We start from the raw sequence: 23,659 nt of genomic DNA, 5'->3' as shown, positions 1-23,659 counted from the left end.
AAGTGCTTGAACAGGTACATACCAAAAGGGCATCTATGATGGGCCTAATGAGAGCTGAGTAAAGTGGACAGTGACCTGTCTAGACTTAAGATGATATCCCTTTTTTATAGGCTGCTTTATTATAGAATAACGTCTTGAAAACAGTGGGCACTTGTTAGTCAAAAGTTAGGTCACTGTCAGTCCAAGTACCCAAATCTCTGACTTCTGGGTCTGCTCTTAGGGAAGTATTGTCAGTGTGATAATGTGAACATTTAGGGATCGTCAATTTTCCAAAAGGCATAATAATGCACTTTTTGGTTAGAAGTAGATGAGGCTCCATTATTAACAAGATAGGAGGAGTTGAAATAAAATGGTAATGTATAACATTTACAGGAAAGTCTCCAGGAATAGATGGCATTCCTATGGAAGTTTGGAAGCTAGGAGGGAAGAAAATGATAAACATGCTGAAGGTTTTGTTTAACAATATTTTAAATGTAGAAGCACCACCAACATCCTGAAAGAAAGCTGTGATGGCTGTAATACCTGAATATGATAAGGACCCATCAGATACAGCTTCATATAGGCACATTTCAATTCTAAACCATGATTATAAAGTGTTTATGTCTGTAATGGGTAAAGGAATAAAGAAGGTGTGGCCAAAATTGATAGATATGGATCACTGTGGTTTTGTGGAGGGTAGGCAACATTTACATTAACAGAACAGTGATGATCCAGACGGAAACGGAATGTAAGAAAATACCACTGTTGTTGTTGGGTTATGATGTAGAAAAAGCATTTGACAGACGAAGCTGGGATTTTGTATAGAGCAAAGAAAACATTTGCATTCCTTTACTCAATAATAAGGTTGATTAGGAGAATATATGAGGGACCGGAGGCAAAAATTAAAGTTTGTTTAGGGGTTCCTCTCTGATAAGTTCTGTTTGAACAGAGGAACCAGGCAGGTGTGTCATTTTTCCCCTTTATTATTTGTGTTGTTTAGAATCATTGGCAAAGAAAATAAGGGACTCAGAAATTCAAGGATATAATTGGTATGGTGTTCAAGAAAAGTTGGCTTTATTTGCAACTGATATGTTGTACTTGATGAAACCAGAAAATGACATTTCAGTGTTGTGTAACATTCCGAGACAGGTTCAGATCTTTTTGGTATACAAAATTAATGAAGATAAAGTCAGTAGTTGTTAAATATGTACCACACATGAATTGGTTCAGCAATACCCATATATGGGGGGGGGGCATGATAAAATGAAATACTTAGGAGAGTGGGTTGTCAGTAGAGCAAGGTGGTTTGGGATTACCTAATCTGAATGGATATTTCAGAGCTACACAGTTAAGGCTTCTGTACATAGCATAAGCAGAAAGTTATAATTCAAAGTGGAAAGAGATGATGATGAAACCGGAGGAAACCTCAAGAAGCAAGAGGAGACAGGAATTTTGTATGCAGATCCCGAAGGAGAATAATAGCTATACAGAACATTTATTCCTAAAGTAGCAGACAGTATTTTAAAAGCTAAGCAGAACGGGATTGGAGAAAGGCGATTCTGCTGATAGGGATGACTGCAATTAAGAGTACAGATAATAGGCAAGAGGCTGGAATTTACTGGAGGAACTGACAAAAGAACCAAGGTATTGGGAGCAAATAATTAGAAAGGGAAGGGTAACCGAATGGGAAGAGGCCAATAATACATTTAGACTGCAGGCTAGAAACTGCCTTCCCTTTCAAAGATTAATATCAGAGTATAGGCAAAGAGAAAGGAAAAGAGGGATCCTGAGTGAAAGACCATCACTGGTAGAGTTTTCAATTGAATATAGAACTGAAGCTGCTGTTAAAAAAAGGCTAATTAGTAGGGCATATAACATATTGCATGCTAATTAGTAGGGCATATAACATATTGCATGATAACTATAGGAATCATTCAGAGGAGGTTAGAACGGATTGTGAAGAGAGATTGGATAAGCAATTCACAAAAAAAAGAGAGGATATATGTATTGCTCCCAAATATTCAGCAGCCTAGAAGATTTGGGATTTTTGCTTGGAAGATTCCCATAGGTATTTTTTATACCCCAAGCAGACTCCAAAGTATTTTTTCTCAGGTTGATTGTAAATGTTGGAGGTGTGATGGGGAGGGAAGAGGCAACTGGGAACATATTTGTTTGGCAGTGTAATGAGTTGGCAGGTTTTAAAAACTCCCTGCAAACTACATTGTTAGAAGTATTGGGTCCACAAACTGGTGCAATTAAGGAAATTAGATTATTGAGCTGTGATACAGGATCTAAAGTGCCTAGACATAATAAGGCCTTGCTGAGCATAATTCTGGTGGCTGCCGAAAAAGCAATTGCTAGAAAATGGAAATCCTTCAAAACCAACTGTGTTAGAAGTAGTGAATATAGTAACAGAGAGAAAGGACCTGGAAGTGGGATCTTTAGAAAAAGGTAGAAGCAAATTACATAGAACAAATGGAAACTGTGGTAATGCATTCTGACTAATGTTTTCGAGAAGGAATGAGGTTTAAGGAAGGCAGGAATTGAGTGAGTTATGCAGTGTTTGATTGACAGTGACTTTATAGATTTTATATGATGTGTAATGTTTGCAACTGAAAATATGTGAATATGGTTTGTTTTCATTTATATAAATGTACGATTGCCTGTGCCATAAGTGATAATTCAATAAAGATGTTTTTAAAAGAAAATTAGAGTGGAAAAGGGACACTCCCAATTGTAGCACTTTGTAGAATGATCTATTCATAGATCAATTTACATAATGAGAATGCTTCTGTTATTTATCTCATGCCACCTGAAATCCTTTCTTTAGAAAAGCATACCAAAAAAAAATGCCAAACTGCCCAAGACTTGTCAACTACAAACCAACAAAATTTAATGCGAGTGTGATAACGCTTTCATTCTACAAATTGTGAAACTTCTTCAGATAACCATACAACTCTGTCATTTCATTTATATAACAGAACAAATCACATGGTCTAATTACAGACAATTTAAAATGTCATTCAACAATTTCCCCTACCTTTCCTTTTTAAAAAACAAATACATTTAATTTTTTATTCAAAATCCATCAAAATATTATAAATACTATAATTAAAACACCAGGTAAAATTATTAAATGTATAATTTAATACCCACTGAAACCATTTAAAATACCAAATAAAGTCTGACTTAATATCAGAGACTATAAACTCCATTAAGAATACTACTTAATATGGTTTGTAAAACACTGAAACGTTAACTAAATAATTAAATTAAATTTAAATAATTAAAATTTTTTACACTACTCTTATAGGTTCATAGGTTCATACTAGGCTATCTGCCCGAGGGCATTTACAAGCCTAGCCCATCGTTTTGTGGCTTACGCCACCCCTTTAGTATGGGGAACTATACCCATTATTTTGCTGTGCCTCTGTCGAGCAGTGACACTGAGGTAATCCCTGGGGTATATCTGCGATCTCCCATCCATTGGTCAAGATTTCTCTTGAACAAGGCCAGCGAGGTGCTCTGCCTCACATGTACCGGGATTTTGTTCCACAGCATAGGGAGTCTTTGGGTGATGAATCTATCCCTCCAGCACGTCCTATTAATAGCCGTGTCAAGGTTTAAGTCTCCCGCCCTTGTGGCTCTGATGGATCTAGATTTTTGAGGTGAAGCATATTCATCAAATCTGGGTTTGAGATGGCGATGTACGTTAGGCAAAGGTCACATCTGAGCAAGCGGTAAGTTTCTGAATAGAGCTGGAGTTCTTTCAGTCGGGCAGCATAGGACAGATATTTGAGACCCTTTATCCTTTTGGTGAGGAACTTTTGTGGCCTCTCCAGCTGCTGCAAGTGTCGGGTCAGATACATTCCGAATGGGGCATTGTACTCAATCATTGGTCTGATGAGTGATGAGTAAAGGGAGACTATGACCTCCCTTGATCTAGATGAGAATCCCTTCATGATAAGGTGGGCAATGTAGAAGGTCTTCCTAACTACTTTAGCTACATGGGTGTCGAATGACAGACTACTATCAACCTGGGTCCCCAGGTCCCTGATAACTTCTTCTGTGCTCAGTGGATTGCCACCTATTTGGTAGCTAGGGGTAACCTTGTTTTTCCCGAAGGGTATGACTATGACGTTTTTGGCATTTAACTTTAGGCCGTGGCTCTGGCACCAGATATCCGATTCTGTGAGACCCTTGTGAAGTATATCTATGTCAGATGTGTTTTGTACTATGGCCCAGTTTGCAGTCATCTGCAAACTTTGTCAGCCATAACCCTCCTGTGTTTGCTTGTACTTCGAAAAGTAGATGCCAAACAAGAGTGGGCCCAGGACTGAGCCCTGTGGGACACCACTTGTGACAGGCTTTGAGTCTGACATGGCGCCAGCAACTCTGACCCTGTGGGTTCTGTCACTCAGCCAGTTTGCAACCCATCTTGTGATGTATAGGTTGACATTTAAGCTGATGAGTTTTTCAATGATACCCGAGTGGGGTATTGTATCAAGGCCTTAGCCAGATCGAGGTAGGCTGTATGGACTGCCTTTCCCTCATCAATGGCTTTGGTGACTGTTTCGAAAAGTCAACCAAGTTTAAAAGGCATGATCTGCCTTTGACAAAGCCAAACTGGGTTGGATCCAAAGTCTGCAAATTCCCTAAGTCTTTATTTATGAGGTCCATTATGATCCTCTCCATGGCTTTGCAGATAAGGCTTGTCAAGCTAATGGGCGGTAATTTCCAGGGTCGGTGGAGGCACCGCCTTTGTGAAGTGGTACCACAGTTGCAGTGCGCCACTCCTGGGTAATGATCCAGAGGTAAGACTATGATTAAACAGCTGTCCTAGCTGTGGGTTTAATTCCTCATTGAGTTCATGGAGCACACAGCCGGGGACACCATCAGGTCCCATGGATGCTGTGTTTTTGCTTTGGAGAGAGCAGTTCTCACTTGGGCTGGAGATGTTTGGGGGCTGCAATCGCTTGGTATAGATATCTCTCCTTTTGGGGAGGGGGAGAAGTTTGCACTGAATCTGTCAGCCAGTATGTTGGCAATGTCTGTAGGATCAGTAATCTTCACATCATTTTGAACTAGCTCTGAGCATATCTGGGAGTTTCCTCCCAGGTTTCTAACATAGCTAAAGAAGGCCTTATGATTGTCTTTTGAGTCTTTAGCTATTTTTCTCTCAAATTTGCTTTGGATGATTTTATGAGAGCTCTTAGTTTTTTACTTATAGTGATCAAGGGTGTCTTACCTTTTAAGGATTTTGCTCTATCTTGTAGTAGCTTCCTCCTTTTGTTGTAGAGTTTGTTTATGGCTGGGGTCCACCAGACTGGACGCTTGCCTTTGGTACAAAGAGTCTTTGTTTTGCTTGGGATTGCCTTATCCATGCAGTCCTGCAGGTGCTGGTAGAAGGCATTTGTAAGTGATTCAGCGGCTTGAGTACTGTTTTCCACTGCCTCGGGGGCCTTAAAGGAGACCACACTAGTCTTTAGAAGTGTGAAGTCGGCTTTCCTGAAGTTCTTTACTGTGGTCTTTTTTATTTCAGGTCGGGGTGGGATGAGGACCTCCAGCGAGATTAGTTTGTGGTCTGATCTCACCATTGAGGGGTACACCTCCGGTGTTGAACATTGTGCTCCCATATTCGTGATGATGAGATCAAGTATGTTATCTCCTCTTGTGGGATGGTGACTAGTTGTTCCATGGCATTTGAGTTTATGAATTCCAGGAACTTTTGGGCTAGGGTGTTTGGGCTTGAGTAGTGATCCCAGTCTATATTAGGGTAATTGAAGTCACCTAGTATGATGGTGTTTGGTGATACATTTATCCCTCTAGTGTTTTCAGGAAGGCCATGTGAGGTTCCTGAGTTTGTGAGGGTGGCCTGTAACATGCTACAATTTGCAGAGCAGTCTTGCCTATGGTTAATTGCACCTGGATGGTCTCCAATGCATCGTGCGTTGCCACCAGTCTTGAGGTGTGGGTGTCCTTGATGAATATGGATACCCCCCTCCTTTCTTGGTATTGTCCAGATTTTGGGGCCGGAACGCATGATATGAGGTAAAACCTGATAGCGCTGGGGTGCTCTCAGGAGCCTTGAACCAGGTTTCTGTCACAGCACAGACATCGATGTTCTCCATACTGAGAAGGGCCTCGAGTGCGTGCATTTTGAGATTTAGACTTCTGGCATTGAGCAGCATTACCCTTAGTTTTTTTCCTTTTTTGTGTTCTAGGGTGGTAGGTTTAGAATTTGAGCCTTGCCTAAAAAAGGCACTATGGGGGTGGCAAGAGCCTTTGCCAATATCCGGAATCCCAGGGGATTGTACACATTATAAATAAATATTAAAACTTTATTGTATATTTTCTCTCATTAGAGCCGTAATCTTCAAGATAGATGCTATAGAAAGCTGCTCATTTAAACTTGGCCAGTTGTTGTCTTCCCAAAACAACCGCCAAAACAGTTCCCTTGTTTCCAAAAACAGACCCCAAGGATCCCGACATACATTCCTATCCATTTTATCCACTACCATAAACTTTAAAGATAATGAAGGACATCTGTTTGTGTTTATATAAAGCATTAGTTTTTTCTTCTTTCGTATATCATAAATATGCTCATATATTCGTTCATAAGCTTGTGCTCTGTCCTACCTATGTAGAAGCATGGGCATTGATGGCAAAAAGCCACATAGACCAAACCAACACTATCACAATTATATCTTGCTTTCAGTTAGAAGTCTTTTCTTTTTATTTTATATGTTGGCCCTACTTGTATATAACTGCAATATTTGCATCTCCCGCATTTGCTCATAAAAGGATTAACTTTTACAATCATATTAAATTTTGTTGATTTCTAGTTGACAAGTCTTGAGCGGTTTGGCAGTTTTTTATTATCCTTTCTTTAGAGCTGAAGTTTATCTTCTGGATGTTAAATAAGGTAGTAACTCCGAAGATAGTTTTAAAATGGAATGCTCTATTTTTTCTTTTAATCTGCAAAACTTATTGCCTCACTGGTGCAGTTTCAGGGCATCCAGTTGTGGTTCTGGTGAATAGACTTCATTTAACAGTCCACGGGAGAGTTTCAGTGGCCCAGAAACAGCTTTTCTTTGTTGGGGAGGGGAGGGGGTTTCCACTGAATTATCTTGCAGTGGGAGACAAGTTGGTTCCAAGTCCAAACAATGTTTATAAGGACAGTAAGGTTACATAGTGGTGCTCTTAGGAGAGTTTATGTTTGTGTGTCTAGGGTGTACACACACAACCCCCCCCCCCCTTAGAGAGACTGAATAAGGCTGTGTAGAAATGCCCCTTGTTTTGTAGTTTGATTAACTTTAAGCAGAGAGATCTGTTTCTGTCTTTTTCTTAAAAAAGGTTTTACTGGGTAAGCAGATGGGCAACTTGATAGGCAGTTAACGGAAAATTAGTGTACCTGAAGATAGTGGATGGGAATGGAACTTTAAAAAAATTAAATGACATGGTTTGAACAGGAAAAAGCTAACCTTTCCTGTATATAAACTGGCGTCTGCCCCATGCTGCCTACACTCAGTCACTGAAAACTACAGTTGTTTTCCCAGGCTGTAGCACTTTGTTTACTAACATAATGCCAGCTGAGAAACTGTGGTCTTTTTGAAACTGCCCAAGTACTCCAGCTACTCCTTTCCTTCTCTCTGTCTCCCAGACATCCTGGAGCCCATCCACTGTACTCCTCCATTGCCTGTGGCTGCTTGTTCCAGCAGTTGATTAAGTTCCAGCTGTCCAAACACATCTGATTGAAATCACCTTCTCCTGTAGAATCGAAGGTTAGGTTTTTAGACTTCCATGTGTCGTGCTCTGTTCCCAGTTATTATATGATATTATATGACTGTGTAGGTAGTGAATATAAGTTTAAGATGTGTGGAAAATATAAGTTCATGATGTGTTAGAAGCTTGTTTCCTCCAGTGGTTGAAGTGAGAGTGAGGAGACTAAATGCTGTTCAAAAACACTGACTTTTGGTTGTATTGTAGTGGGAAATGTGTTCCCACTTACTTGTGATCAAGCAGTTTGTTTCAGATTAGTTAAGTTATTCACAGTGTTGGTGTTCCAACCCTTATTTTCTTTCTCTAAAGTAGTGAGTCGTGTTTGCTTAAGTTAGCATTGAATTGACCTTTTGCAGGTTTTGTTCCCTTCTATCTTCTCTGTCTGTTCTTTCCAGGTGTGCCCCTTCCATTTACCCCCTCTTGATAATGCATTGTCCATATATTTTTTTCCTCTGCATGCATGCCAGGGGTTTGTCTTTTTTTTTTTTTTTCATATCCTAGTGCCTTCGTTCTAATCATTGGTTTGGCAAGTCTTTCATTCTGCATTTTCTGCCAGGTAATCTCTCTTTCTGTGTATGACTACTGTAACTGGTCATAGCATTCCAGATGCAATCTTACCAGTGTCACGTACAGAGGAAGGAGGAACTTGGTATCTTAAGTAGAGTCCCATACTTATGCATGCCAGCATCGATTATATTTTGCTTTTGCATTTTATTATATCATAGGAGTGCCCTGCCCATGTTTTTGCCCTGTCTGTGTGGACAGCCCCTCAGTCATGGAGGTTTCTTGATTTCACACATCTGAAATGCAGAACCTTGTACTCTTGGATTAAACCTGTGTAGATATTTTGCTATTTCATACCTCATCAGGTCATGCTGGAAATTGATCCCTCCTCCTTGACCCACCACTGCAGTTTTGGTGTAGTCAGGATCATCATTGAATCTTACTGATTGGCTTAATGTAATACCAGATACAGCACTGTTAAAAGAGAATTGGTTGCAGCACCAAATCCTACAGCACTTCACTGGTTCTGACTCTTCCATAGTTAAATCGACCCCTCAGCTGGTACCCCTTACATCCAGTTTTCTATTTACTTTGAGTGCTGCCATCTGTACCCAGTTACTCATGAAGATTCATTTCCACTTCACCATTTGGGGGATTATACCAAATAATCCCCTTTACTGTCCCCATTTACATCTTGAGGCATGAGTCCAGATACACCAGATCGACTTGGTTGATTTTTGTCTGCTGAACTGGTGATAGTCACACAGCTGGATCATGATAGAATGACAGAACCTCACCTACATGAAACTTAGCTTAATGACATTCATCAAGAGAATCAGCATTCTAGAACTCCTCTGTCTGTCACACAAATTCATTTTCATGTCTTCTTTAGGAGAGAGGTAAAGTTAAGACAATAAGTGTTTGCTTCATCCAGTATGTTTTTCTGTAAAAGGTAGTTTTACCTTTGCCATTGTGCTCAACACTCCAACTTGTAAGGAAGATAGTACAGTTCATCTAGTAGTTAAATCAGGCATTACTTCTAGGTTTTTAAGCACACAGGGTTGTATTTTGTCCTGACTACGTTGTCTAATCTCCCCGACTTTGCTTAACTTTCTTTGCTGGTTTCTGCTTGATCACATCCCTTTTTGTGCATTTGTGTTACTTATGAATTGTTTTACCTTCCCATATTACAGTCTGCTGTGTTGATTATTTATATGATAGGTACAGTTAACATTTTTTCTTGCTTGCACTACTTTAACTTTGTTTTCCTTTTTTCTAGTAACCTACTATCTTGTATTTCCATGACATATTTGAAGAATTTGCTTCCATGTGTCCATTATCTGCCTCAGAATGATTTTAACAGGCTAACAGTTTCCTGTGGTCGCATCTTGTTCCGCAAGACAACAGTCCTTAATACTCTGAAAATCCTGCCTTCAAACTATATAAATTCTTGCGTAAACTGCAATTTTTTTCCAGCCATGCAAATCCGACATACAAATTGCAGTTCTTTTTTTTCACCGTGTAACCTTTCCTAAGTAAATTGTTGCTATTTCTGTTGAGTATTTTTTTTAAGTAGACAATCATTTCCAAAACTGCAGCCCACAACCGATAACATTGCAATTGTAAAACTGAAATACAGCTCCAGTATTCAGTTTATAATTTTAATTATTTCCCTTCATTTTCAGGTTTGCAACATTGTATAAGTCACCAAGTCAGAAAGAGTCGACAGTTCCTTACCAGATAACTGTAAGTATTTCAAAGTTACATAAAATAACATTCATTTTAAAGTCCCAGAAGACTTAAGATGATGGCAGAAATGCACCTAGTTTCTCCCCTTTACTACTGCCCATTTTCAGGAAGACTGTCTGCAAACTGCTGTTTGTTTTTTGGCCTTTTTAGGTTAGCACTGCCAGCATGGTTTTGAGTGTGTCCAAGGAGTGATACTTACGACAGTTTACATATACCTTAGGTTGGGCTATTAAATTTAAAGGCAAAGGAGTAGCTGGATTTTGAATTGCAGTGAAAACAATAATCATTTAAATATTTTATGTCACAGTATTTAAAATGTGGAAAGCCCCAGTTTTATTCAGACGTACATATTAATTTATGGTGTGATATCAAAACAGTACAATATTTTTTGTTGGCGTTATATTTGTTACTGCTATATTTTTAAATTTAAACCAGGTATTTTGCAGATGTAGGCGTTAGTCAATTTGTAATGACCATTCTGCCCTTAACATTTAACCCCAAGTACAGATGTTAGTATTTCTATATTTCTTTATTAATTTCAGATTTTTAAAGTATAAAATGTTCAGGAAAAGACAGCTGAGTACTTAACCTTGCTCAAGGCAAGGTGACAGTAGCAGAATTTAGTTATGCGGATGTAATCTGCACTTTTGAAGCTTTTTTTAAACATTTAAAATTATGGAAATATTACTTTTTCTAGGAAATAAGTATCATTTTAGTTTTGATGCAATAAAACACACTGATGATGTTCTTCGTGTTTCACTGTTGCAGTCATTACATTTGGGTAATCTGCTGGCAGGTTGCCCTCAGTCGGACTGAATAACAAAGTCTTGGGTCCTGCGTCGGTTGTTGTCTCCTCTTCCATGACGTCAGGGGTATAAAACATGCAGCCGACGCCATTTTATTCAGTCTTTCTTCCCGTGCAGTGCCCGAAGCAGAAGCAGTTCGCAAGTGCCGGTCGGCCGACTCCTGAAATTTTCGCATTCGAGTTTCAGAACCAAAGTCTTCAAACTAAAGCCAAGTACCCCATTGAGGAAACTTTTTCTTGCTCCTTACCGATGTCAGTAAAAGGTAATAATTGCATTACTTGTGGGAAGCAAATACCTCAAAGATTTTCATTTGTACTGTATTCCTTGCCTAGGCCCAGATCATAACGTGCCTTGCTGTCGGTTTTGTGTTAAACCATTGCACTATTAAGCGTCAGTATGGGCGGCCACGGTGGTGCAGTGGTTAGCGTTGCCACCTCACAGCAAAAGGTTCTCCGGTTCGATTCTCGGCTGGAGTGCCTTCTGTGCGGAGTCGGCATGTCCTCCCTGTGGTCGTGTGGGTTTCCTTCGGGTGCTCCTCCCACATCCCAGAGACATGATGCAGGTGGATTGGACACTCTAAATTGGCCCTAGGTGTGAGTGTGTGCGCCTTCTGTGGAAGGTTGGGCTGGCAACTCGACACTGTAAAACTACACTGCCAATCATGAGCGGACAGGTGATCTGCTGTGGCTACCCCTAACCGGGAAAAAGCCGAAAGAAGAAGAAGAAGACAATTAAGTGTCAGTATATTTTTGCTTCTAAATATTTTGGATCAAGATTTAATTACCCTGAAATTAGCAATCCGACTACCGGAGTTCACAAAAAACGCAAAGAAAAAGACATAGACAGACCGTTGAGGTCCAAAACCGACGATGAAGCTTCTCCTAAGCCAGTCGCCAGTTCGCCGGTACTCAGTGAGACGCTTTCGCAGCCCCTGATACCTGCTACTTTTGAGTCACAGGCCTCTATCAAGACCCATTCGGAGTCCAGTATGCCACGAGATTTTGAACCCGCGGATGTCTCTCCCTTGGATGGGTCCAGAGCCGCTGAGCAGGTACCGGCTTCTGAGGGTGTTTTCAGGCCTCAACATTTTTATACTAAACCGACGCCATCCTCAAAAACAAGGTAAAAAACATCTTCTATGTCTAAAAAACCAATGCATGAGTCACGTGCTCAGGCCCCTATGCCTAAAAAACAGATGATCAAAATGGCTGAGGATTTAATTACCTTGCTCAGGGGTTCCCAACCCTCCTCCCCCGCTAAGAGGCCTAGGCAAGGCACTGATTATGAATCTTCAGATCAGGTTTCCATTTCTTCTGATTCCTCTTCTGATCAGGAATTTTCTATTCCACCCTATGAGGATTCTGATGCAGAGGAATCCATCCCATCTGCATCTTCTCCTGAGGATTACTCTTTTGGAGAGACTTTGCATACTTTAAGGGAATATTTTCACTGGGAAAGTCAGGACTTCTCTGAATCAAAAAAGAGGCTTAGGGATTTCCTTCTTCCTCAGCGTAGGCCTTTGGCAATACCCTCCTGTATTAGACATTGTTGATGTGTTTTCGGAATCCAGCATAGCTCCTGATTCCCTGCCGCCGGCTCCTAATAAGCCAGACAGATGTTACAGGGTTCCTGACTCCCACAAATTTCTATTTAAAAATCCTGCTGCTGATCCTGAGGCTATTTCTCAGGGTCCCAAGGGTGTAAAGGCCTCTACAGCCAAAAATCCTACCCCTTCAGATCGAGATTCCAGGGCGCTGGATAGATGGGGAAAGAAGGTTTATACGTGTGCAACCTTGGCAATCAGGGCCTTAAACTGCCAGTTTCATATACTTGAATATCAACAGCATGTTATGGGTTTACTGAGACAGAAAATGATGTTGATTTCTGATTGTGTGGAAAATAGAGTTGCAGGAATTATTGCATTCAGCAGAACAGGTTGGAAAGCATACTTTGCAATGTGGTTTTGATTCCTTGGAGGCCTTTTGCAGGGCCGCCATTACTGGATCTGTGATTAGAGGGCATGCGTGGCTCAAGGAGCAAAATCTGCCTGATCATGTTAAAGCTAAATTGTTGGATGCCCCCTTGCAGCATGATACTCTGTTTGGTAATAAGGCAGAAGGGGGTTTAAAGAAAATGGAAGACAAACCTAAATCTATGCAAACTATAAAAGATTTCTTGCAAGTGCAGTCACCCAGGTTCAGTAGGCACTGGCCTACTAAAATTGGTCCTTTCCTGTGTTCAACAGAGCCACTCAAGGCAAATCCAGGCGCTACAGATACCAATCCACAGGGTTCTTACAGGTCAAAGCAATGGGGTGCCTCCACCTCCAAATCTGGAAGAAACAAAGCACAACCCTACAGTAAGCAGTCTCAATGACTTTCCTCTACCATCACCAAGCACTTATCTCTTGGCAACCCCCTTGGGAGGAAAACTAGCACTTTATGCTCAAAATTGGCAGTGAATTACCCAGGACAAGTGGGTATTAAACATAGTATCCCAGGGGTACATATTTCATTTCCATACTTTGCCAATTCCAAATGGATGGCCAGGTCTGCCACAAAAGCACTGGGCTGACTTTACAACAGCTACTGCCTATGCTAGGCAGGAATGCTTGGTTAGTAACTCTAGACTTAAAAGAGGCATACCTGCATATCCCAATAAGGGAATCATGCAGAAGATACCTCCGCTTCAAGGCAGGTTTTTTGCATTACCAATTATCTGCACTGCCCTTTAGCTTATCTACTGCGCCCAGGGTCTTAAGGGCCTGGCACCAGTAATTGCATTCTGCAGACAAAGAAGAGTTTAAATTTATCCTTATCTGGACGACTGTCTCATTCAAGCAAAGGACAAGGACACTCTTCTTCAACATCTGGCATTTGTAAAAAGGCTTCTAACATGCCTAGGGTACACCATAAATGAAAGGAAATCACAACTGGTACCCTCTCAAATAATTACTTTCCTGGGTGCAAGCTTGAATACAACTGCCCAGATGGCGTACCTTACGCCAGACAAGCAAAGGCAACTGACAACATATTTCAAACAAATGGCAACAAAAACCCAGTTATCTGCAAGACAAATTCTGCAGGCTTTGGGTTCATGGCATCCTGCATTCTACTAATTCCATATGCGAGACTGCATATGAGGAAACTTCAATGGTACCTAAAAGGTTTATTATGGAGTCAACATTGTCACAGTCTGGAAACAATGATTCCTCTCATTCCCTGCCTACAACAGGAGTTTCTTTGGTGGGCAGAGACATGTCACCAAAACAAGGGACTGTCATTCACTCTACCCCCTGCCACCCAAACCCTAACTACAGACACATCAGACTATGCTTGGGGGGCCCACCTGGCAGGGAGATGCATTCAGGGCAAATGGAGCCCAAACCAAATACATCTGCATATCAACCAGAAAGAGATACTAGCTGTTCAGAATGTTCTGACAGCCTTCAAGGACTTACTTCATCCAGGACAACTACTGATAAAGACGGACAACACCACGGTTATGTGGTACATAAACAAGCAGGGGGGTACACATTCCTACCCCCTTTGCAGACTAGTTATGGCCTTGTGGAACACACTTACCAAATACATCTACAAGCTCAATTCCTGCCAGGAAAACAAAATACCCTGGCAGCCGACCTAAGCAGAAATCTTATGGACCCGCACGAATGGAAACTGGATCCACAAATCTTCAGCATGTTAACATAGAAATGGGAGAGCCCAGACATAGATCTATTTGCCTCTCCCCAAAATTATCAGTTGGACAAATTCTGCACAAGAACTCATCACAAAAAAGCATGGAAAGTGGATGCCCTATCCTTCAGTTGGACAAGCCTATCAGTCTATGCCTTTCTCCCTCTGCCTCTACTTTCCAAGGCCTTACTAAAAGTCAGACAGGAAAAACCAAAAATGATCCTAGTTGCTCTGGACTGGCCTCGCCAGCACTGGTACTCACTTCTAAGGAATATGTCTCAACTTCCTCCATGGTACTTGCCTCAAAAATACCTCATCTACTGTCTCAGCAGAACAATCAAATTCTGCACACTCAGCTCCAAACTCTGACTCTTGCAGCATGGCTGATCAATTAATTATTCAAACACTACCTCTCAGTAAATCTGTGATGGATGTCATTTTGGAAGCCAGAAGGCCTAGTACTAGAAAATTTTATGCTGATAAATGGAAGAGATTCTGTGCTTGTAATCAAGCACAAGGAACAGACACAGCAAAGCCCAATATTCCTCAGATTTTACATTATTTGACTGAGATGCTTGACAAAGGCCTATCTTTTTCTTCAATAAAAATCCATGCCTCTGCCATCTCGGCTCATTACAACACAGAGCCTCCCCTTTTTTCTCATCCTCTGCTTAAACAATATCTTAGAGGGGCCAAAAATGTAAGGCCTCCCAGAAGATCACCAACTCCTGCATGGGACCTCAATTTTGTGCTGGAGAAACTCACCCTGCCTCCTTTTGAACCAGCAGCTACTGCGGATATAAAATTTCTACCTTGGAAAACAGCTTTTCTCTTGGCAGTCACTTCAGCAAGAAGGGTTTCAGAACTGCAGGCTCTCATGGCTGTGGAGCCTTTTATTACATTTTATCCAGACAGGGTGTCCCTCAGGACCAATCCTTCTTTTATGCCTAAGGTGGTATCCAGTGTGGCTGTTAATCAGACCATTCACCTGCCAACATTTTACCCAAATCTGCAGAACAAGGGGGAGCGGATTCTGCATTCATTGGACGTACACAGACAACTAAGATTCTACTTAAACAGGACCCAATCTCTAAGAAAGTCTGAGCAACTACTGGTAGCATTTGCTGCAGGGTTAGAGGGGAAGGCTATATCAAAGCAGGCTATTTCTAAGTGGATAAGCCACTGCATTCGTTTCTGCTACTTGCACCATGGTAAACCTGTGCCCAAGGGGATCAGATCACATTCCACCAGGGCTGCCCCTACTTCAGCAGCTATTCTCAGAGGGGTTCCAGCCAAGGACATTCTAGAAGCTGCTACTTGGAGCTCTGTTCATACCTTCACAAAGCATTATCATTTGCCTCTCTTCTCCAAATCCAGGGCAGGTTTTGCCACTGCAGTTCTGCAGGGCCTTATAGCCGCTCCTAATGCTGTTTAGCTCCATCCTCCCATCCATAGCTTTGGGATTCTACCCAAATGTAATGACTGCAACAGTGAAACACGAAGAACATAGTACAGTTGTGTACACTTACCATAAATGTAGATGTTCGAGTGTATTCACTGTTGCAGTCCGGGTTGCCCACCTGCATCCCCCTTTCATTATCTTTTCTTTCCTTCACTATACACTAAAGCCTTTGTGGTGTATTTGCATTTAGATGAAGGTAAAGTTTATGTTGCTAAAAGTGCTTTTATATATATTTCTGTTTATATATATATATATATATATATATATATATATATATATATATATATAGTTTTGCTCCCCATTTGGGGGGGGCACCTGACATCCGGGGCAAGAAAAACTGAATAAAATGGCGTCGGCTGCATGTTTTTATACCCCTGGCGACCTGACGTCATGGAAGAGGAGACAGCAACTGACGCAAGACCCAAGACTTTATTCAGGCCGATTGAGGGCAACTTGCCAACAGATTACCCAAATGTAATGACTGCAACAGTGAATACACTCGAACATCTACATTTATGGTAAGTGTACACAACTGTACTTTTCAGTGCCAGCCAGAAGAAATGCCCCATGTCCATGTCTGTTGTGTAATAATGGCAAAAAGAGCAGTTCTCCATTACCTCCTGTCCTTGAAACTTTCCAGAACGCTTATCAGTCCAACTCTTCTGCGCTTGACTTTCAACCTGCAACTCCCAAGAGAACAGACAGGTTTTACAAGGTCTCTGATGACCTAAAATATCTATACAAGAATCCAGTGGACGATCCTTTGGCAGTTTTTCTCTCTACACATAAACCCTCAGCTGCTGCCTAGTGCTTGTACCCTACCTACAGACAAATATAGGCCTATGGATTGATTAGGAGTAAAGGTTCTTCTACCCTAGCGTCTTAGGCAGTTAATTAACAGACTCAAATGACTAAATGTTTGATCTCTGTTCTGGCCTTCTTGACCAAAGTTAACTTGGATCCTCCCATAGCAGACTATGTAGCAGATGCACAGCTTACGTTTGCAGGCCACTCAGATTACCAGACACAGCATTAAAGTTATGATGGTGTAGATGCTTCCCATAAGGCAGCTGCCACTGGATCAGTTCTTCACAGATGTACTTGGTTTCACAGTCAGGCTGTGCCTAGGGATTTCTAATCTAAAATTCTAGATTTACCTTTGGACAAAGACTTTATGTTTGGCTCTCAGGTGCCCAATCTGTTCAAGACTTTCCAGGACCAAGATAAAACAATAGAAGACTGCAGGTGGATCCTACTCTCCTAAGTTCTTGAATACCACAGGAACTACCCAGCCAACAAGATCTTTCATTAGAAGGGACCCTGGGGAGCAGTTAAGAAACAAAGAAAAACCTCTATTAAAAGATAATCTGAAAAAAAAAACAGAAAAGAAAACTTCAGCTGGGAAGCCAACCTTTGTGGGCAAAAGTCTGTGACTACCCCTGCGGCACCCCTCTCCCTGCCCCCCCAGCGTCAATACCCTTCTTTTCTCAAAGACTGTTGCTCTCCCTGTCCAGGTGGGAAAATTATTACCGCGGACAAATGTGTTCTCTCCATCATCTGGAATAACTTGCTGTGTATTGGGAATGCATTCCCCCTCTGAAAGGCATGACCCACCTCTTTAAAACCAAATTTCCATTCTGACCCCGATTATTCAAGACTTCTTGAATCAGGGCACCATCAAGCAAGTCCCAAATAAATTCATAAGAAAAGAGTTTTATTTCAGGTTTTTTTCTAGTCCCAAAAAAAGAAGGGCAGTGTGGAGACCCATACTAGTCCTAGCTACCCTGAACACTTACCCAAAGGTACTGTCATTCAAAATGCTCTCCTTTCAGACTCTTCTAACTTTCATCCTCCCACAGGCTTTTAGTGTCATTTGATCTGAAGCACGCCTACCTGCACATTTTCATTTGCCCCTCTTGCAGGAGATGCATCAGGTTTTTCTCTGGCTCCTCACATTTTTAGTTTACTGCTCTGCCTTTTGGTCTTTCCACAGCCCCAAGAGTGTTCACAAAGTGCCAAGCACCTTTAGTAGGTTTATGTTGCACTCTAGGAATTCAGATTTTCCCGTACTTGGATGATCTACTGATCAAGGCTCTTTCACCAGAAATTCCCCTTCAGCATCTTCAGTTTACCCTTCATCTTCTGACAGGTGTCGGTTTTACTGTAAACTACAAAACAAATCACATATGGGGTCTACACAGGTCCTGGTGTTTTTGGGATGCAGACTGGACACAAAGAAAATGCATGCATTCCTTCCCCAGATAAGGTTCTTGTCCATTTACATCCAAGGCCTATCTTCTGCAATCCATTGCTGTGCAAAGAAGATGCTACAGACTTTGGATTCATGGCAGCTACCATACCTATGCTCTCCTGGCCAGACTTCACATGAGGAAAATTCAATGGTACCTGAAATCTGTATGGTGCCAGCACTGCCAACCCCTTCAGCACCCTGATTCCTTTCCTCCTTTGTCTCAGAAAGAAGCTAATTTGCTGGAAGGGACAGATAATCCTCAACTCAGTACTACCTTTCACACCTTTTCCTCTTCAACAGGTTAACACAGATGCCTCATACAAGGCATTGGGAGCATGGACAGGGTTGCACTGAGTGCAGGGGAAATGACAAACCCAGTTTCTGAATGAATGCATAAACCTGAAGGAAATGAGTGATCTGTTGAAAGCTCTTCAAATTTTGCCCACCTTTGGAAGCCAGGACATCTCCAAGTGTTCACAAACACCACAGTCATGTGGGACATAAACGAACAGGGAGGCACCAAGTCTTACCAACTGTGCAGGTGAGCACAGGAGGCATGGAATTTGACAACACAAATGAACATCAGTCTCACAACCACGCACATCCCTTCTCAGGACAATGTGATAGCACACTGCTTAAGTTGCTCCCTGGAGTACCCCCGCAGCACAAGTGGACTTTGAACAGAGAAGTCTTCCATGACATCGCACTTCAGTGTGGCCCTCCTCAAACAGACCTGTTTGCTTCACCAAATAACCATCAGCTTTCCCAGTTCTGCACCAGGGACCCTTGTCACACATACTGAAGAACAGATGCTTCCTCTTTCTTGTGGATAGGAAAGTTCCTCTATGCCTTCCCTCCTCTGCTTCTTCCTCCAAAACTTCTCATCAAGGCACAAAAACAGACACCCAAACTCCTCCAACTGGCTCCATTTTGGCCAAGGTAGCACTGGTTCCCCCTGCTATTGCACCTGGCAAAGGGATATTACAGGAGAATTCCTCTGCAGCCAGATCTGATAACTCGGCAAAATGGATTGCTGCTCAACCCAAATCTTATGTACCTCAGCCTGACCCAATGGATGAAATATGTCTCTTCTCTAAAGAGGTTTTACAAGGCTGTGCAAGTCCTACAATATTCTAGGTGACCCACTACTAGAAAATCCTACATTGCAAAGTGGAAAAGGTTTTCCTTCTGTTGCTGCAAATGTAGTTAGGATCACTCTTAGCACAGGCCCCTATGGTACTACGGTATATTTGCAAGCTTCTTCTGTCAGGTTTAGCCTGCTCTTCCATAAAAGCTCACCTGGCTTGTTATCAATGCCTGCTTCCCTCTTAGCCCTCCACTTATGGCTGGGCCTGCGGTCAAGCTTTTCCTCAGAGTAGTTCTGTACCTTAACACCCAGGGAAACCCATCTCGCCAGCTTGGGATCTTCATTTTATGTTAGAAAAGCTTACTCTGCCTCCTTTTGAACCAGCTTATTTCTCTAAAATTATGTACTTGGAAAACCATCCTCCTGTTGGCCATCACCTCTACCAGGGGGGTTTCTGAGCTACAAGTTCTCATGGTCATTCCCCCTTTTATTTTTCACAAAGACACGGTGACTGTCAGGGCTTAACTCATCCTTTGTGCCTAAGATAGTGAACAAGCTGTCTCTCAGTTAGCCTATTCATCTTCCCACCTTCTTTCCTAATCCTCAAAACAGGGAGGAAAGGATCTTGTGTTCCCTAGACATTCACAGGCAACTCATATTTTACATAGGCAAAACTAAATCCTTCAGAAAGACTGACCAGCTGTTTGTATCTTTTATGTCCCCTAAGCTGAGACAGTTAGTCTCCAAGCAAAGTACTGCAGCCTGGATTTTAAAGGCTATCTCTGTCTGCTACTCACACTATGGTAAGACCTTGGCTTCCTGCCCTAAAGCACATTCCACAACAGCAGTTGCTTCCTCAGGGGTTTTCTACAAAGGAATAAACTTCAGTTCTATCTTGGAGGCAGCCACTTGGTCCTCTGTAACACACCTTTACCAAACGCAACAAAATTGATGCTTTGCCAAATGTATAAATATTGGAGTCCTCCACCAAAGGTTCACTGCTCAAAATAAACCATAAAGCAAAATGTGCAAAGAGCAGTCAATCCACCAGGCTGAAAAACTTTTATTAAAAGCACAAGCTAAAATAACAAAACATGAGCGCTTTCAGGACTAAGCTCTTCCTCAGATAATAACACATTTTAAGTCAGTGGAATTTAAATACATGACAACCAATCACATCCTAGTATTGCACCTTCCATTTTTTTAATGTAGGTTTCAGTGGAATGATATCATTCAAACCAGGTGATCTCTATGCTGTTAGATCCATAATCCACTTAATTTCACTATATTCTGTAATTCACTAACCCCCCCCCCCCCAACACTGACATCTGTTGCCTGCAATACCATCACCTTAAATCCATGACAAGGGTTTTGCTTAATATGCTCATAAAGTGCATTATGGACATTCTGTAACCTAATGTCGGAAAGATGTTTCAAATTCCTTTGCTGTTATGTTGTCCTATCTCGCCTTCATTCTTACTGGTTGGGTTCGGAGCCAAACTTCTGTTCCGACTCGGCTGAATACTAAAGCTCAAAGTTTTTCACTTAGCTTTGAGCTGAATACCTATCCCATCGTGCAGTGGTGTAATCCCCCAGATCTCATTTGCCGCATAAACATATCGGAGGTTCTTCATCTTGGCTGTGGCTAAGTGTTGGATTTTTTTTAATAAAAACTTATATATACTTGTAATTTGCCTCAATGGTTAGTTACTTATATTATCCTATATTGTGTTTTTTTACATTTGTTCTTTGTGTTTTCTTTTAGATATATATTTCGCTGTTTTGGCTTTGTGGTTGGCTGTTGCTTCTTTCGTCAGGCCGTTTTGTCCTATCCCGTTTAAATCTTCTACTCCTATCTTGGGGTTTTGTTATACTTTCTTGTTGGAGCACTGTTTAAGTTAGAAGTGCTTCCAATCACTGTGTTGGTAATCTTGTTGTATTCTGGTAGTTAGTTAAGCTTGTGCCTGTTTCAGTTAGAGGGCCAAATAAGTTAGAGGGTAAAGCTAACATTCTTCCCTTCTAGAAAGTTGTTTGTTTCCTTTGAAAACTTTATATATACATATATATATATATATATATATATATATATATATATATATATATATATATATATATATATTAGTGTGGTGTGCAGTTTATAGTTATATATAATCCTTTTAGTGTGCAGTGTGCTTTAATTCTTTTCATTGATAATGTCTAAAGACCAAAAGGAAACAAAGCCATCTTGCTTTAAAAAAATGTCAGAAGTGCTCCCCGAAAATGTCCTTGACCGATGGCCATAGTATCTGCATGTACTGTCTTGGAGCCATTCACTTACAAAAAAACATGTACCTTCTGTTATTCCTATAGCTCTAGGGTTTTACTAGATAGGAAAAACAAACTTATTCTAAGAGGGCTTCTGCAGTCTCCTTTCTCTGAAAGCTTAGAAAGTCAGAGCAACTCCAGTAAGACTAAGTCTCCATCTACCAAAATTGACAAATCTACCAAGAGATCTTCTTCATCTTCTTCTGACCATTCAGAACTGCCAGAGAAGACAGCAAAAACTACTCAGTCAGATCCAAAACCTACTGGATCAGACAAACCAAGATCCTTGGTGCCACAGATTTCAGAGCCGAGAGAGACTCTGGTTCGGTGCCGGTCTCTGGAATTGTTACCGGTCTCCCCTACTCTGAGATCTCCCATTTTACATAGATCTCACTCCCCAACCCCTTCCTCTCTAGGTCCTCTAGGAGCCTATCGGATGACAATGTGGATAGGGTGGTGTGCAGACTGCTGAAGTTGCCGGCGCTGACAAAACTTTTCTTGGCTCCAACACAGTCAGTTTCGGAGCCAGTAAAGACCTTTTCGTCCATGTCTGTTCCTCCCCTGAGCCAAGCTGTAACATCGGAACCAAAATTACCTGGTACCCATTGCAATAGAATCTTTGGTGCAGAGACCCACTCTGAGGAGTTTGGAACCGTGGACTGCTCCGACATCCTTGGTGCCATCTGGGATGTCTAGGAGCTAAAGCTCTCCGGTTGGGTCCGGAGGGGATGCTTGGCGCCAGCTCCCTTGATGCCGGGGATTCCCTATGCTTCTTTGGAACTGGAGGTGTCCTTTGAGCCAGGGGGAATGGCTTTTGAGCTGATGAGGAGTGTGCTGCCCCCCCCCCCCACACACACACAGCTCTACACAAAGGTACTGGCATTCTTCATCCTAAAGCACCGGCTTCTGTCTCGGCACCACCCCAACCACAGGACAGCGGAGATTCCGGGCCTCAGGGTGCCCCATTGGGCAAACAACAGTCTCCCGAGACCTCTCCAGAATACCCTTTGAGGAGGCTCCCCAGAAGAGACTTTGCAAGAGGAAGCACCTGGACTCACCAGACTAGTCAGTCACCACGGACACTGACCTCGAGGAGCTAGGAGGGTCCCCAGGGTCGTCTACTGAGGATATCTCCTTTGCAGATATCCTAGAAATCCTAAAACAATGAGGTGGCTGGAAACCCATCAACCCTGCTGATGAGGAGTCGGTGTACCTGAAGGCCTTTAGATCTCAACCTTTAGCCACCTGAGTGTCTCCACCTTTCGACAAGCTTATGGAACTAGTTAGTTCAAAGACGTGGGAGTCACCAGATGGAATGGAACCGGTTCCACAGAGGCCAAATAAATTTATTACAGCCCCAACAGACAAAGAATTTCTTGCAAAAGGTGTCCCTGTAGATGCTATGGTGGTGGCAGCAGCCACTAAGAAGGAACTTTCTGAAATGCCCTCATTAAGACCTCCCATTAACTAGTCCCTGTAAGCATGGGATTTGAATTTTGTTCTATCATATCTAACTTTTCCTCCCTTTGAGCCCTTATCAACATGTGATCTCAAATTTCTGTCATGGAAAACAATTTTATTAGTAGCCATTACTTCTGCAAGTAGAGTCTCAGAATTTCAAGCCCTATCAATCAAACCTTCTTACTTGATCTTACATAAGGATAGAGTATCTCTTTGAACTAACCTATCCCTTTTACCTAAAGTGTGTTCTCAAACTAATCTAAACCAAACTATTGAGCTGCCAGTGTTTTCCCCCAATCATGGCAACAAGGCATAACACAAGCTCCACCAATTAGATGTGCATAGAAAACTCTGCTTTTATTTACACAGAACCAAGGATTTTGGGAAATCTGATCAATTGTTTATTTCCTTTTCAGACGCAAAAAAAAAGTTATCCCTGTTTCTAACGTCACACACTCAAACTAGCTTTCAAGTTGCATCACCTTTATCTACAGTATTAATAAACAGAGAGCAACCTTTCAAGGTCAAGCGACACTCTACAAGGGCCATAGCAACATCATCTGCCTATCTAGCTAGACT

The 23,659-nt window shown here is 41.8% G+C and overlaps 1 protein-coding gene across 1 annotated transcript in view; it reads left to right on the top strand.

Annotated features, from left to right (window-relative positions):
• Positions 1 to 23,659, top strand: part of RAD51C (RAD51 paralog C) — a 1,235,792-nt gene that overhangs the window by 1,138,022 nt on the left and 74,111 nt on the right. The window contains exon 8 of the mRNA XM_044054279.1: positions 9,951 to 10,011. Coding sequence (XP_043910214.1) covers positions 9,951 to 10,011 — 61 coding nt within the window. The remainder of the gene's footprint in view (positions 1 to 9,950; positions 10,012 to 23,659) is intronic.

This window comes from Protopterus annectens, chromosome 13.part0 (genome assembly GCF_019279795.1).
Source record: "Protopterus annectens isolate FY-2018-M chromosome 13.part0, PAN1.0, whole genome shotgun sequence".
Classification (NCBI taxonomy): Eukaryota; Metazoa; Chordata; order Ceratodontiformes; family Protopteridae; genus Protopterus; species Protopterus annectens.
This window is presented reverse-complemented; position numbering and strand designations above follow the sequence as displayed.